General features: G+C 41.6%; 1 protein-coding gene across 2 annotated transcripts in view; it reads right to left on the reverse strand.

Annotated features, from left to right (window-relative positions):
* Positions 1 to 15,484, reverse strand: part of LOC117880759 (contactin-3-like) — a 226,248-nt gene that overhangs the window by 25,767 nt on the left and 184,997 nt on the right. The window contains exons 10-11 of one of the 2 annotated variants that reach the window (XM_034777204.1): positions 6,140 to 6,267; positions 5,104 to 5,270 (exon numbers count right to left, since the gene is read on the reverse strand). In XM_034777204.1, the coding sequence (XP_034633095.1) occupies positions 5,104 to 5,270; positions 6,140 to 6,267 (295 nt within the window). Of the gene's footprint in view, positions 1 to 5,094; positions 5,271 to 6,139; positions 6,268 to 15,484 lie in introns of both variants that reach the window. The other variant, XM_034777203.1, reaches the window with a different exon arrangement.

Consider the following 15,484-nt stretch of genomic DNA (forward strand, 5'->3'; position numbering starts at 1 on the left):
CCTGGTGACATATCAATTTGTTCCAAAACCTCCTCTACTGACACCTCAGTCTGGGCCAGTTCCTTAGATTTGTCATCTAAAAAGAATAGCTCAGGTGTGGGAATCTCCCCTCACATCTCTGCACTAAACTCATTCAGCTTCTCCACAAAGGCCTTGTCTTCCTTCAGTACTCCTTTAGCACCTTGATCACCTTGATTGTCCAGTAGCCCCACTGATTGTTTGGCAGGCTTCCTGCTTCTGATGTACTTTAAAAAATTGCTTTTTGTTTTTGTGTCTTTTGCTATTTGCTCTTCAAAAATTTTTTGGCCTGCCTAATTATCCCTTTTGCACTTGACTTACCAGACTTTATGTTCCTTTTTATTTTCCTCAGTAGGATCTGACTTCCAATTTTTAAAAGGTGTCTTTTTGTCTGTAACTGCCTCTTTTACTCTGTTAAGCCATTTTTTTGGTAAGCTTACTTTTTTTTATTTGAGCTATGCATAGAGTTTGAGCCTCTATTATGGTGTTTTAAAACAATGTCCATGTAGCTTGCAAACATTTCACTCCTATGACTGTTCCTTGTACTGTCCATCTAACTAGCCTCCTTGTTTTTGTGTCACCCCCCTTTCTGAAATTAAATGCTACCAGAGTGGGTTTCCTTGGTATTTTACCCCCTTCAAGGATGTTCAATTTCATTCCTTTATGGTCCCTATTACTGAGTAGTTCAGCTAGACCAGATCCTATGTGCCATTTAGGATTAAATAAAAAATTGCCTCTCCAGGATTAGCTGCTCCAAGAGGCAGTCATTAATGTTGTATTGAAATTTTATCTCTGCATACCAATCTGAGGTGACGTGTTCCCAGTTGAAATCCCCTATTATTATTGGGGAATATGAACTTCAAGTGTACGAATACGCCATCAGACAGTATTCTGACTCATTTGCTCACTAAGGGCCCTATCCAACTCCCTCTGAAGTCTTTCCATTGAATTCAGTGGGAGCTGGATTGAGCCCCTGAGGTATTTTAGTTTGTCTTGTGGTTAACTTCTGTAGTCTCCAGTTAGCAGAGCACCAGTACCCCCTTGTCCAAACATTAATGACAAGGCTCCTGTTTCCTATACATACCCTCAGCTGTTGTTTCTTTATGGCAAATATTCCAATAAAAAGCTATATCCTTTAGACTTATGGGTTAGCCAATGAAGAATCACTGGGATGAGTCCTGAGAGGTGTTGAATAGGGCTGACTGAAAATTTTCCATCGAAACTGCTTTTTGATGGAAAACTGGATGTTCAACACAGTGAAAAAAAATAAAGAAAGTTGCCTTCCACTGAAAATTTTGACTTTTTCCTGAACAGCAAAAACTTTTCAGCTGGTTTTTTGATCAAAAACTTTGGGTTCTTGATTTATCTTTTTTGATGAAATTTTCACTGGAAAAAAAAATCAGTTTTCCAACCAGTTCATATCTACCACTGAAGTCACACATATTGGAAGAGATCCTTTTATCAACGATCGTTAACCTTTCCCTTGTAATTTTATTATGTTTATGTACAGCCTGTTTAGGTACTTTATTAGAAACGTAGTAAATATGCAGCAACATGGCAAGGTAACAGGCTGTGAAATCAGAGGATTCACATTGGGACATGACAGATGGTCAGCTCAAATTTCCAGAAAGATTTTTCTAAAAAATTATAAGATCTACAAAAGTCTCTTTGCTCTCCAAAAGAAACCTAATTTCTCTTGAAGGCAATTGCATTTAATCATGTGCCAATCTGTATATGGATCCTCTTTCATTCCACTGATTAAATGCTATGCCTCTTGAGAAGATTTTCAAAGGCACAGAAGGGCAGTTAGCACCTAAATTCCATTAGTTTTCAGTGGGAGTCAGACACCTAACTGGTCATTGGTTTCATCAGCAAGAAGGCAGAGCTGTAGGAAACGGAACGTTAATAAACCTACCGAGAGGCCAATGTTACCTGCTAAGGCTAAGTGGGCTGTCTACAACCACCTGGCTTTGGCAGTTATAGCAAACTTTACCTTTTATGCTTGGATTAAATGGATAATTCCAAAGAGTATTTAAAAACAACAACCTTTTAAATGCATTGCATTGTCTTAAATAGCATTTATTATACAAATATTTACTAATGGACACAACCACTCTCCTTCACACATAAAGATCTTGATGGTATGGTGATGGCCACACTATAAATACATTAGACAAACAGGCATAGGAAAAATAAGGGAGGAAGGATGACCTTGGCAATGGACTGAGACTCAGGAGATCTGAGTTCAGTTCCTGGCTCTGCCACAGGCTGCATGTGTGACCTCTGGCAAGTCACTCTGGGTATGTCTACAGTGCAGTTATACGCCCACAGCTGGCCCGTGTCAGTTGACTCCGGCTCGCAGGGATCAGGCTATGGGGCTGTAAAATCACAGTCTAGACATTTGGGCTCAGGCTGGGGATGGGCTCTGTGGCTCTGTGAGAGGGGAGAGTTCCAGATCCCGGGCTCCAGATCCCAAACCACTAGACTGCAATTTTACAACACTGCAGCCCAAACCCCACAAGCTCAAGTCAGCTGACACGAACCACCTGCAGATGTTTAAATGCTATGTAGACGCCTTGGGCGCCTAGAATATCACTGGGATTCACAAAAGCCAGCATGCTAGAGCATCTACGTGCTCTATACAATGAATGAGGAGGGATAGAGGACTCAGAATGGGATTTACAAAAGCCAGCATGCTAGGCAGCTCCCCGCCTAAAATAGCCAATGGGAGATGCCAAGGCAAGGGGTGTTTCCTAAGCCCTGCCCTTCTCGGGGAAGGTGCCTAGCATGCTGGCTAATAGAATAGTAAGCTTCGAGCAGTGAAAGGGAAAACCTGGAGTTTTTCCCATGTGTGTGACTAAAAACTAAATATAACACCTGATTTTATATAGAAGTCATCCAAAAATGAAGCAATCCTCTTTTGTTTGTAGAGTCTAGAAGCTTAAAATTTTAGAAGCCAAGTTTGCTCATTCACTGTAATCAACCAACCATTTTGCTAACTAGACAGAAAGCATGACTTTCAGAGACTGACACAATTCAGCGAGTGTCTGAAAATACAGACAAGTATTTTACAAGAGCCAAATGTCTTAATTAGAAGCCCAGATTGTGGCTTTTGTGACACAGCCCTGAGCAGGGAGTGCTGAAGAACCATACGTTAGGAGGAGCACTGGAGAACATGAGCGCTCAGCCAATTAACTACATTGAGTCCTTAGAAACAGCTTACACGGGCCAGATACTCAGCTGGTGTAAATCAGTATAGCTACAATGAAGCTGTGCCAATTTATACCAGCTGAGGATCTGGCCTCAAACTTTTAATCTATTTTCTTATTTACATACCTGTATCATTCAAATAAATGATTTCAAATTAGGCCAAAATATTCAGATGACATGGGGTCTTATACTGTCTGCTATGTTTATAACAAGGCCCAGCATAGACATAGCTTTGAAAAGATCATCCTGGATTTATGTCATGCTTTAGTCTGTACTGATGAAGGAATGAATGGTCCTCCCCTACACCAGATACTGGGGCAGTAATTTGCACATTCCAGCTTTAGTTTTGAAGGGAGCTCAAGCTGATGACTGTTGCCTTTGCCTGGGATGGAGAGGTGTTTAAATCCCCTTTTAGTTCTTTTGGGGATATGAAGATTTGACGGTTACAAATTCGAAATGCCTTTCAGATTTATCAAAGGGGTCTCCAAGGGTTACACAAACCTTCCAATCATCTTGAACGCATGTATGAATTTTCCTTTGAAACTATGTAATGCCATTGCATAGTGTTTGGATGCAAAACCAGGTGACGCTCAGCAATTTTTATTAAGAGCTGATATAGAGAGCTACACAGAGGAAGCCATTCGCAGTGCACAGCAAATTTGAACAGTCCTACAAAATGCAGGAACTCTGCTACATCTCTCTTCTAGCACCCTAATTATTTACCTATATACAGGTATAGAGATCTCTTGTAACAGTTATGTTAAAACTTTGTGTGGGTTTAAACCCAAACCTCGGAGTGAAATTTGGGGTGGTAAAAATCTACACAGACAAACTCGACACAAGGTTCACACGAACTTCTTACAAGTCTTACTTTGTAGAACTGCACAGTTGACGCATCTAACTCTGATATTGCTCTCTCTTAAGCGGACAGCATACGGTCAGGATAAAAGGAGCCCTCTCTGATGCTTATTAATGGAGACTTCAGTATTTATAGGTATGAATCAAAGTGATATTGTTTAGAAAAAACATATTTGATGGTTAAGTCAATTTGTGGTTGACTGTGGCAGAGACTAAAACATCAACGTTGTGCACCATTGAGGAATGCAAACACTGCGAAGAATATGGGATACATCTCATGAAGTACCTATTTAAACAGATTTCTGCGTGGCAGCAAACAACTTATTTTCAATTTATCTGGATCCTCACCTGTGGTTCAAAGAGATATTGTGGTTATGAGGTGTAAATAACTTTCTTTCATTTTTAATTCTTTTGTATTATTGGGCTTCAGGTATCTAATATCTGTATTATGGAATATGTATAGCAGCAAGCGCTGTGCCTGTAATTCTGAACAACTGATCTCCTTTGGGGAAGGCAATTCTACAATACTACGGGTATGTTTACCCTGCAGCTGGGAGTGGACTTCCCAGCTGGGGTAGACGGACACGTTAGCTCTGCTCAAGCTAGGATGCTAAAAATAGCAGTGTAGCTGGGGGCAGCACAGATGGGGACTCAGGCTAGCCAACCAAGTATGCGTCCAAGGAGCCCAGGTGGGTTTGTTCTCAGCTGGCTAGCCTGAGCTGGCAACTGCAACCCATAGCTACACTGCTATTTTTAGTGTGCTGGTTTAAGCAGAACTAGCACGCATCTGTCTACCCAAGGTGGGAAGCATACACCCAGCTGCAGTGTAGACGTACCATAAGAAGAGAAGATCTGGATGCATTTTGGCTACCATGTTAAATTTAAAAAAAACAAAAACAAAACAAAAAACTGAAGTCACAAAGCGTGCAACATTTTTGCTCTTTTAAGTCAACCTTGTCTTTAAGATACACACACTTATAATCAGAGAAACAAATGTTCACAACTTACCCCTCCTACTTTCTCAAAATGAGAAGCATCTCTTTTGAAATCGGTGAGCGTTCCATTAAAATACCACGCAAAGCCAATGTCTAGCAATGGATCGTGCTGAACTTGGCACGGCAAGATTACACTCTCTCCAACAGTCACATCCATGTTTGAAGGTGCCAGAGTTATCCTTGTTGGCTCTATGGAGAGCAGAAATAGTCATTTTAGCCATCTCAGCAGTTATCCCACCTTTCTGTGTTACTGAGCTTTCTTTAAACATTCACATTTTATAAGATGCACTTGACCAGTGGCAGTCACTTTAGGTTAGTCAAATTCTATATTGTAAATATTATTGATCGAATTCTGTTCCTGAAGTATTGTGAGAGCTTATTAGCCTCAATAGGAATTCCTTGTGGCTCCAAGTAGAATGTGACCTGCTGCGTAGTTTATAGTGCTCAACAAATTGCAAGGCACACAAAAAAGTACAGTTCTTTAGAAAATCTAATATTGCTAATAATTAAAGGAAAAATCTTCCTCTCTGATCCATACTGTGGATTTCTGTTGGATTTTTCTGCATGCTTTTTGTATTACTAGTGGAAGATCTATGTGTCAAGTAAGTACAGAATGTGGTAATTTTAGCCATTAATCTGTCAATCTCAAAGTGCTTTACAAACGCCAGTTAACTCTGAAAGTAAAAATAGACCCATTTTACAGATAGCCAAACTGAGGAAGCATGGTTTAATTTTTTGTCCTAGATTATAAAGTGAGTCAGTGTGCAAGCCAGTAGTAGTATCCAGATGACCTTACTCCATGTGCCCTGGTCTAGGAACTATTTCACAATATAGATGAGAGATTTCCCCATTAAATTTAAAAAAGAACCAGAACTTATCTCTTTTTATTTAAGTATTTTTAAACATACAACTCCTCAGACCCTTTACCTCCATTCACACATAATAAACCCACTACAGCGCAAATGTTGAACTCCTATGCTTCTTGTGGGTTCTACTTGCTGGACTTATTGCAATTCAGAGCCATTTCAAATAATCTTCTTAAAAAACCCCAAACATACCTGTAACTATTAAGCTTGTTGTGCTACTAGCTGTTCCAAACTGATTCTCTGCCAGGCAAGAGTAACTTCCAGTATCTAATTTAGTCACATTAGCTAGGCTTAGGCCTCCATCTTTTAATAACGTTATTCTAAAAAAAGGATGGAGAGATGAAAAATGCATCATAGGTTTGCAGAAGACATAAATGAACATTCACCTTATTACATCACTGCACAATGGATCAATCTCCAAACTGATGTTTTAAAATTTAACTGCTATAGAGTGATGATATGCAGCAGAGGACTCTGGCCCACTGTGTGATCGAAGGCTATAGAAAAGTCTGTTCAACCTGGGGAAAATCCAGAACCTTGCTCCTCTCCCCAAAACTGGTTCCAGAGCCTGGGAGAGGCAGGTTTCCTGTTGTCTGCATAAAAGGTTCTTTCTTAGCCCTCCCCTATACTGCAGAGCACAGCTCAGTGGATGTTCTCTGCCTAGGTGTTTGGTTGTTAATTTGGGGCCCCACAAAGAGGCAAGATGGCTGCAAGGGGTAGTGCAGCCCTGAAACTACAACAGTAGTCACTCTGCTGCCACTCTTTGGCTTGGAGAGAGAAGATCTGCATGACAGATGTGAAGGAAAGAGCAGAGGGCACTGTCTGGTTACTTCAGCTGTGTACTGGAAACAAAACTGGTCTCTTAGAAGGTGCTTGTTTCAGTGGGTTGCACCGTCATTAATAGTGTACATGGGATTTAGCTAGTCTGTAAATAAATAAATAAAAATGTTTTGTTTTCTAGGCGCAACAGACACTCATGGTTTTGGGTAATATTTGCTATACAGTGAATAAATGTAGCATTTCCAGACAACAACTTATTCTTGTGGTTTGATGGAGTCAGTGACCTTCATCTCTACTATGATTGTATAAAACCAACAGATCACGACTAAGGTACTGTAGCCAGACTCCATACTATTGCCACACTGCTCTTAAGGTTAAGGTGGAACAATTGCCCACCTAACCATTAAAACCACATACAGCGGCTGTATGTGTTTCAGGAATGCTCTTCTTTTAGACTAGCTGAAAGGAGAGAATATTTAAATATACCAAGATGCAAACAATTAAACTAACAGGTTTATTCACTAGTACAATAAATAACAAAGCAGCTTTAGGTTACAAGAGACACTTTGCATTGTTAATTTGAGGATACATATGGACAGATGTTCAGGCTAAAGAATAAGAAAAGTACTTATGACTAATGCATGACAGTTTAAAAGGCAAGTGTGATGATAATGCATAAGGAAATACATGCCTGCAAAAATTAGAGCCTAAATTTATCACTTTACCATTCTCTTGTAATAACATGAAAAATGTCCAAATGCATCTGAGAAGATAAAAAATTCAAATTTATTTCGAACTCCAACGAGCTGACATGCATCCCCAGTACTAATTTTATCATTTAGCTTTACTCAGGGTCTACTCTCAATTTTAAACAATAATACTCACCTATTATGACAGGAGCTCCTTTATTACTGTGGCAGATGCTCTCAGCCACATAGCGTGCGTGGTGCTCACTGGCAGTATAATATGCCAGAGGCAGTCTGGCTGACTGGGACCTGATTTGGTTAATGTACCCGCACAGTGAAGATACAGTTAAGGTACCTTTCCACTGTGGCAAATGTCACGCAGCCATGCAAGAAGAGTGTCACTCTGAGGGCTGCAGAAAGATGCATATGTATGTTTATGCAGCCAGAGGATATAGGATGATGACACTGGTCAACCACAGTAGACACCTGGCATCCTTGGAGCGATAGGAAAGGGGAGGGAGAGGAAGGAACTGAAGGATCACTGCTGGCCCTGTTTTGTAGGCCGTGTGTGTTGCTAATAGAACTGGTTAAAAATGTTGTCAATTTCCCTCACCCCCACTCCTGGAAAAGGAGGTTTTTTTTTTTTTTTTTTTTTTTTTTTTAGCAAAAATTGAAATTTTCATGGAAAAATCTCAGTTTTTGTTGAAATTTTTCAAATATTCATCGAAAAACTTAAAATAAAAAACTAGTATTTTTTTTTTGGCAACCAAAGAAAAATAGGTTTTAAACCAATTATTTTTGGTTTTGGTTTTTCAGCATCTCAACAGCACCTTATCCCCACCCCTTCAAAAACCAACCTTACAAAGAAAAATAATAATGAAAACTAAACAATGAACATTTCATTCACCTTTTTTTGTGGAAGACAAAATCATTTCCTAATCAACTTTAGTTTCCACCTTATTGTGAGAAAAAAATATTACCCTATATCACGCTTGCATAATGGCTGTTGCGAGAGCAGGGTTGCAGTGTAACCTGGCGAATCTGAGCTAGTCTAGATACTGCATCAGTCCAAAAATATTTCCATACAAGGGTGAAAATGGGTGGAAAAGATGCTTTAATTTGGACATTTGGGTTAGTTTCCCTTTCACTACTGCTGCCTCTATTTCCATAAGCCAGACCTCTTTTCCTGTCTGCATACCCTCCTCACCGCAACTCCAATTAGGGGATTTAGAACACAGTAATAAACACAATGAACTACACCAGTACGCAAATGATATTTCCGTATTATTTACAAATCCCTTGCATTTAAATCCTTATGTAACCCTTTACAGAGCTGATGAACAGAGCCCAAAATAGTAGTGGACAGACAGATGTAGTCTAAAAACAAAATTAGGATCAGAAAAAATGTCAACAAAAATTGGAAAGAGAAAAATAACTTATTAATTTGTAGAAAGATATACAGAGGGGAATGTAATAAGAGGATGTTAAAGGGAAGGAGAAAGCATATATTAATCAAATTTATGTAGATTCAGATTTCTAAGATGTTCACTTAGATTTAGAACATTTTATCTGGCAAAAACAGTGTCACTAGATATATCTAGATTCTTGACTACATATTTGTGTGTTGTGGGGCTGGATTGGGACCATAGGCACCGGCTTTTACTTCTGCCCAGGGGTACTCCACCTCCCGCTCCACCCTGCGGCCCCACCCCACTCTGTTCCTTCCCCAAAGCCCCGCCTTCACTCTGCCTCTTCCCACCCCCAATCCACCCCCTCCGAGGCCCCCACCTTCCCGGCGCTCTCTGGTCTTTGCCCTCCCACAATCCCTTCCCTGAGCTCCCTATCAACTCGTTGGCGACGCCCCTGATCAGCTCTTTGGCAGCACCCCATATCAGCTAATTGGGGGAGCCACCAAACAGCTGTAGGAGGTGGGTACTGCTCCTGGGTAAAAAGTTATTTTCACTAGTGTGGCTTAACTTGGTGTGAAACTGGAGTGAGCTGCAACATTACAAGTACCTTTTTAGTTACACTGTATATTAGATGGCACATATATAGTTATTAAAGGTTAATAAATGATTAATAGACGTTTAAGCATGTTGCAGGCATGATTCATTGGTTTTATAGATAGTAATAAGCATTTCAAGAGAAAGTGTTATTAGAATGTTATCAATCATGGTTAGAAGCAATTTATTGAACTATTGGACTCTATAACAATCTGTGTCGTCTGCACAAGGGGTTTGCATTAGTGTAGCTACATTGATGTAGATATCTCAGTGCAAAAAAAATCCAGTGTTGACAAGGCCTTAGATCAAGCAAAAGAGAAAATTGGATCATTGTGTTAAAAAAAATCTATTGTTTAATTAAAACAAATGACATTTAGAGTGCTTTGAGCTATTTGCAAGTCGAGCTTGTCTGAAATAATGAAGGAACAAGCTTATTAAAACTGGATATATTTAAGAATCACATTATTTTTCAGAATTAAACAAAACAAATCAATTCTTAAAAAACTGTATGGTCAAAATAAAATCTTTATTGGTAAATTAAAAACCGAGCTCTTTAATTTTTCCAATTACTAAAGCAGCAAATACAGCTCAGCTGATGAAGAGAATTGTCCCTGAAGTATCTGCTAACCTTCACCACCATCTCCCTGTAATTCTAGACAATCTAAACTTATATATATGAAGAGTCAGAAATCTACACTTTCTAACAAAGCAAATATCTTTCCAGCAGGCTGGCTTTCAAGAAGTGACCTAGATTTCTACTTATTAGCTTATAATACATAAAAATGAGACTGCTTTCTAGTATTCCACATATTTATAGTATATTTCAATACAGCACAATAGAGAAAGACTCGATCCTAATTTTCAGAGACTAGATTCCATTTTCAAATACCCGCACGTGCACTTTTGGTGCATTAACATTCTGCCTTTGCAAGTGAACAGGAAAGAGTGCAGTAAAAATGTGTGCACTTGTACATACATGGAGGCTAATTTGAGGTCTCACTGATAATCAAGCCCAAGGTGTTAAAATATTAGGGTTGATTTTTTTTTTTTTTCACAAAAACAAAAAAATGACAGCTCTTCCTACCTCCATAGATACAGAAGAAATGGCTCGTTGCTAGTAATCTCTCCTCCAAGTATCAGGGAAGGCAGGAGAAAATACACTGACATGGCTGCTAGCCCCATGCCCTTTATTAGACAATCTGAGGCATGGCTTTGTATGGAAAAATTTGGCAATAAGTCAGGAGATAGGAAGGTAGGGTGGGAACACAGGAATTACCACACTGCATCAGTCCATGTAGTCCATTATTGTGTCTCCAGAGGCTTCAGATCTAACCCTAACATTAGTTGTCAACCTGATCTCCAATAGTTAGAGACTGGCTTATGCCATGAAGCACGAGGTTAAATATCGCTTCCAAATTCATTATGATCACTCTCGATATTCACGCAAGATTTTTAAATCTTAAAACTTGCTAAGTTCCTGGACTCAACAAATTTTCGTCTCCCGCAGGCATAGAGCGGCTACACAGGAGATCTTACAGCAGTGCAGCTGCAGAGGGGTAAACAAGGCTGATGGACCATTACCTGCTAAATGGCTATTCTTTGGCAGGAAAAGGGGTTGGGGCAAAAATCTTCATCTTAGCAAAGAAACAGCATGGACAGACTGCCTGTCATCTTGCTCCCAGCTGGAAACGCTTTGCAAAAGGGGGAAAGAACTATAAGAAGAAGGGGCAGACACTGCAAGACACCCCTCTTTCTCTCCTTGCCCATCATATTCTCTGCATCCAAAAAGAAAAAGGAAGCAGGCATCAGACTCTGGAGGAGGGGTTCTAACCCAAAGAGTTTGGTCAGTGAGGCACACAACAGACCTATATTGGTATGACTACGTCGCTCAGGAGTGTGAAAAATCCACACCCCTGAGCAACGTAGTTATATCGACTTAACCCCCCCGGTGGACAGTGCCATGTCGATGGGAGAGCTTCTCATGTCGACATAGCTACCACCTCTCACAGGGGTGGAGTAACTACGCCAATGGGAGAGGCTCTCCCGTCAGTGTAGGAGCCCCTTCACTTAAGCGCTACAATGGCGCAGCTGCTTAGGGTCACCTGTGCTGCTGCAGCATTTTAAGTGTAGACCTGCCCTCAGACAGCCGAAAGCATCTGGTGGGAAATCTTTGTTTTGAACCAAATATCCTTTGTGAAGTTAGGCACCAATGAGCATTTTATCCTGATTTTTCTTGTAACCGTTTCTGACTTTTATGCCTCATTTCTTGTACTCACTTAAAATCTCTCTCTGTGCAATTCATAAACCTGTTTTATTATTTTAGCGAATCCAATGTGTTTAAGTTGAAGTGCCTGGATAACTATTTAAAATAATAAGATGTATTTTGTAATCCCCTTAAAGGAATAACACACTTAATACATTTGTATTGTCCAGGAAAGGGCTGGGAAGTACAGGACATATATTTCTGGGGAAGATCTGGGACTGGGAGTGTGTTGGGGTCACCTCAGCTTAACCCAGGCTGGCAAGAGCCAAGGTGTGGCTGGCTGGCTGCAATACACACAGTTAGTCATAGCTGGGAGTGACTTACATGCTGAAGGCAGTTTGTGAGCAGTCCAGGTTGTAGGCTAAGCAACAAGGCGTTGTGAAGGGCACGACAGGTTGCAGGACAGAGGTGAAACAGCTACTCATTAGTCTGGATTGTGCCCCGGTATGTCACAATAGGTATAATTTAAAGGGTTTCAATAAAATAATAATCAGGTCAGGACAATAATGGACAATGCAATAAATATAAGCTCATCGCCAACTCCTCAAGACACCCTAAGTAGTTCAGTATCCATTAGATAAAAATCAGGTGGCTAATCATGCATGAGAATTTCATTGCAGCATATAAGAATTCAACACATAGGGCCCGATCCTCAGCCTGACCAGGGCTATGGCAACACAACCCATCTCTAAAGCCTGTTGATTCATCCATCTGAGGATTCCCCCTGTGTAATCCATGGGTAGCATGGAGTTCTTATAGCAGCTCTGACAACAGACTGTCCAGCCCCTGGCACTGGGGGCATTCCTGGCAGAAAGCAGCTAGGGCCAGGGCATTTCTATCTCATCAGGCTGCTCAAAAATAAACCATGCCCAAGATTAAGTCGATGGGAGTCTTTTTATTGACTTCAGCACCAGCTGAAGCCACTTTTGTGTCCACCCTCCTCTCCCCTAGGACCAGTGTGGTTTGCTTAGGGAATCTGGTCCATACTATAAAACTAGGTAAAAACTGCATATTTTACCCATCAAAGTCAAGTTAAATTAGATCTGATTATTCATAGAACACCACCCTCCCCCGGCATATACACACAAGATTAAAGCCCTGATCCCACCTCAGTATTTGCTACTGGGGACCCTGTTTATTCAGTCCCAGACAGGACCGTAGCATGAAATCAGGACCCAATAATGAGACAGTAAGTGAATACAAGCTTGTTACTCTTCAGATCACAACATTTTATTACTAAAATAACAACAAAGCTACATCCCAACTGCTTTTTTGTATTTATCAGATTATTCAGCATAAAAGCAACAAAATTAGGCCCCTATTGATATGATAATAAACACAAATGTATTACTTTCCCACTACACAACACTTCAATACAAAGGCTCAGTAGGAAACTAGGTCAACACTGATTTTTTTTATATCAGTCAAATTCCAGCTAAATTGAACCAGATTACTCAACAAGAAAGCTAGCATCATTAAATTTATACTGATGTCCTGGTAAGTAAATGCAAATACATTACCTTTCCAGATCACACACAGTTTCAAACCATACACCAAACGTAAGTAAAAGTTACTTAATTCAAATTCTAGTCAAGATGAATCCTCATCAGACTCATTCAACTTTTTAATCAGCAATCATCTTATCTCCCTTAATTTGACACCACTTCATCACAAATGTAAGAAACAATTTTTAGCATCTTTTATTTGTTGTGGTTTTTAACCCCCTTCTTCTAGTCTGGAGGAGCCTAGAAATATCTGGAGAAAAAAAACGGTTAACCATATTTTTCACAACTGTTGTTCTTCGAGGTGTGTTGCTCCTGTCCATTCCATTCGAGGTGTGTGCACCCGCCTACATGCATGGTCGTCGGAGATTTCTGCCTTAGTGGTATCCATAGGGCCAACTGTGGTGCCCCCTTGACTGCCACGCTTATGCGTCGGTATATCAGACACCACCAGCCCTACACCCGTCTCATTTCCTTCTTACTGACAACTTCCACAGAGGGGTAAGGGGGCAGGCAATGGAATGGACATGAGCAACACATCTCGAAGAACAATTACGAAAAAGGTGGCAAGTATCAGAGGGGTAGCCATGTTAGTCTGAATCTGTAAAAAGCAACAGAGGATCCTGTGGCACCTTTAAGACTAAAAAAGGTGGGTAACCGTTTTTTCTTCTTCGAGTGCTTGCTCACGTTGATTCCATTCTAGGTGACTCACAAGCAGTATCAATGGACGCAGACTCAGAGTTCACGGTCTTGCAGCTTGCAGCACTGCTCTGCCAAAGCCAGTGTCGTCTTGAGCTTGCTGGGTAAGCACATAATGAGACACAAACGTGTGGACAGACAACCAGGTAGCAGCTCTACAGATCTCTTGGATTGGTACCTGTGCCAAGTAGGCCACTGATGACGCTTGTGCCCTAGTCGAGTGTGTTGTCACAATCGCCGGTGAAGGCACTTTTGCCAGCTCATAGCAGTAGTGGATGCAGGTCGTGATCAAGGACGAAATCCTCTGAGCAGACATTGGGTGACCTTCCGTTCTGTCTGCCACCACAACAAACAACTGCGTCGACTTACGGCACAGCCTTATTCTACCTATGTAGAAGGCCAGTGTCCTCCTGATGTCCAGGGCGTGTAGCCTGCGCTCCTCACCTGACGCATGAGGCTTTGGAAAGAAGACACGTAAGTATATATCCTGGCCAGTATGAAACTGGGAAATGACCATGGGCAGAAATGCTGGGTGCGGTCACAGCTGGACCTTATCCTTGTAGAAGACTGTATAGGGCGGCTCTGAAGTAAGCGTCCTGATCTCTGACACCCTGTAGGCCGACATTATCATGACCAGGAATGAAACTTTCCAGGAGAGTAGCAGGAGAGAGCAAGAAGCCAGTGGCTCAAATGGAGCCTCAACAGCACGAGATTCAGGTCCCAGGGGGGATGGGATCCCGGTCGTGTGGGTAGAGATGCTCCAGACCTTTCAAAAACCATGCCATCATGTTTGAGCTGCCTTGGCACGCAGGATGGAAAGCCGAGACAGCCATTTGGCCAGGTAAGTCACTCTGGTGGAGGGTTTCCTGCTACCCTGCAAGACATGGGCCGAGCATGCCCGTTCATCTTTGCTTAGCCATGAAGTAGCCAAGCTGTCAAGTGCAGTACCACAAGGTTTGGCTGCCATGGTTCTGTGACAGCAGATCTAGCCAGAGGGGCAGCTTCAGTGGGGCGGCTACCAAAAGGTTCAGCAACGTGCCGAACCAGTGCTGACGAGGCCACGCGCGGGCTATTAGGATAACTTTCACCCTGTCTTGCCTGATCTTCACAAGGACTCTGTGAATCAGCGGCACTGGCGGGAAGGCATACATCAGCGCCCCAGACCATGGAATGAAAAAGGCATCTGACCGGGAGCTCTTGTCCACTCCTGGATCGAACAGAACATGTGACATTTTCTGTTCTGCCTGGACGCGAACAAGTCCACCTGGAACAAAGAGTCCTGCGGCACCTTATAGACTAACAGACGTATTGGAGCATAAGCTTTCATGGTATTCACCCGCGAAAGCTTATGCTCCAATACATCTGTTAGTCTATAAGGTGCCGCAGGTCTCTTTGTTGCTGTTTACAGATCCAAACTAACACAGCTACCCCTCTGATACAAGTCCACCTGGGGAGTCCCCCACATCTGGAAGATTATGCTGACCGCCTCCAGATGGAACGACCACTTGTGGTGAGAGGAGAAAGTCCTGCTGAGGTGATCCTCTAGGACATTCCTGGTGCCAGGCAGGTGAGCGGCTATCAGATGAATGGCATGTTGCACTCAA

Source organism: Trachemys scripta, chromosome 7 (genome assembly GCF_013100865.1).
Source record: "Trachemys scripta elegans isolate TJP31775 chromosome 7, CAS_Tse_1.0, whole genome shotgun sequence".
Taxonomy (NCBI): Eukaryota; Metazoa; Chordata; order Testudines; family Emydidae; genus Trachemys; species Trachemys scripta.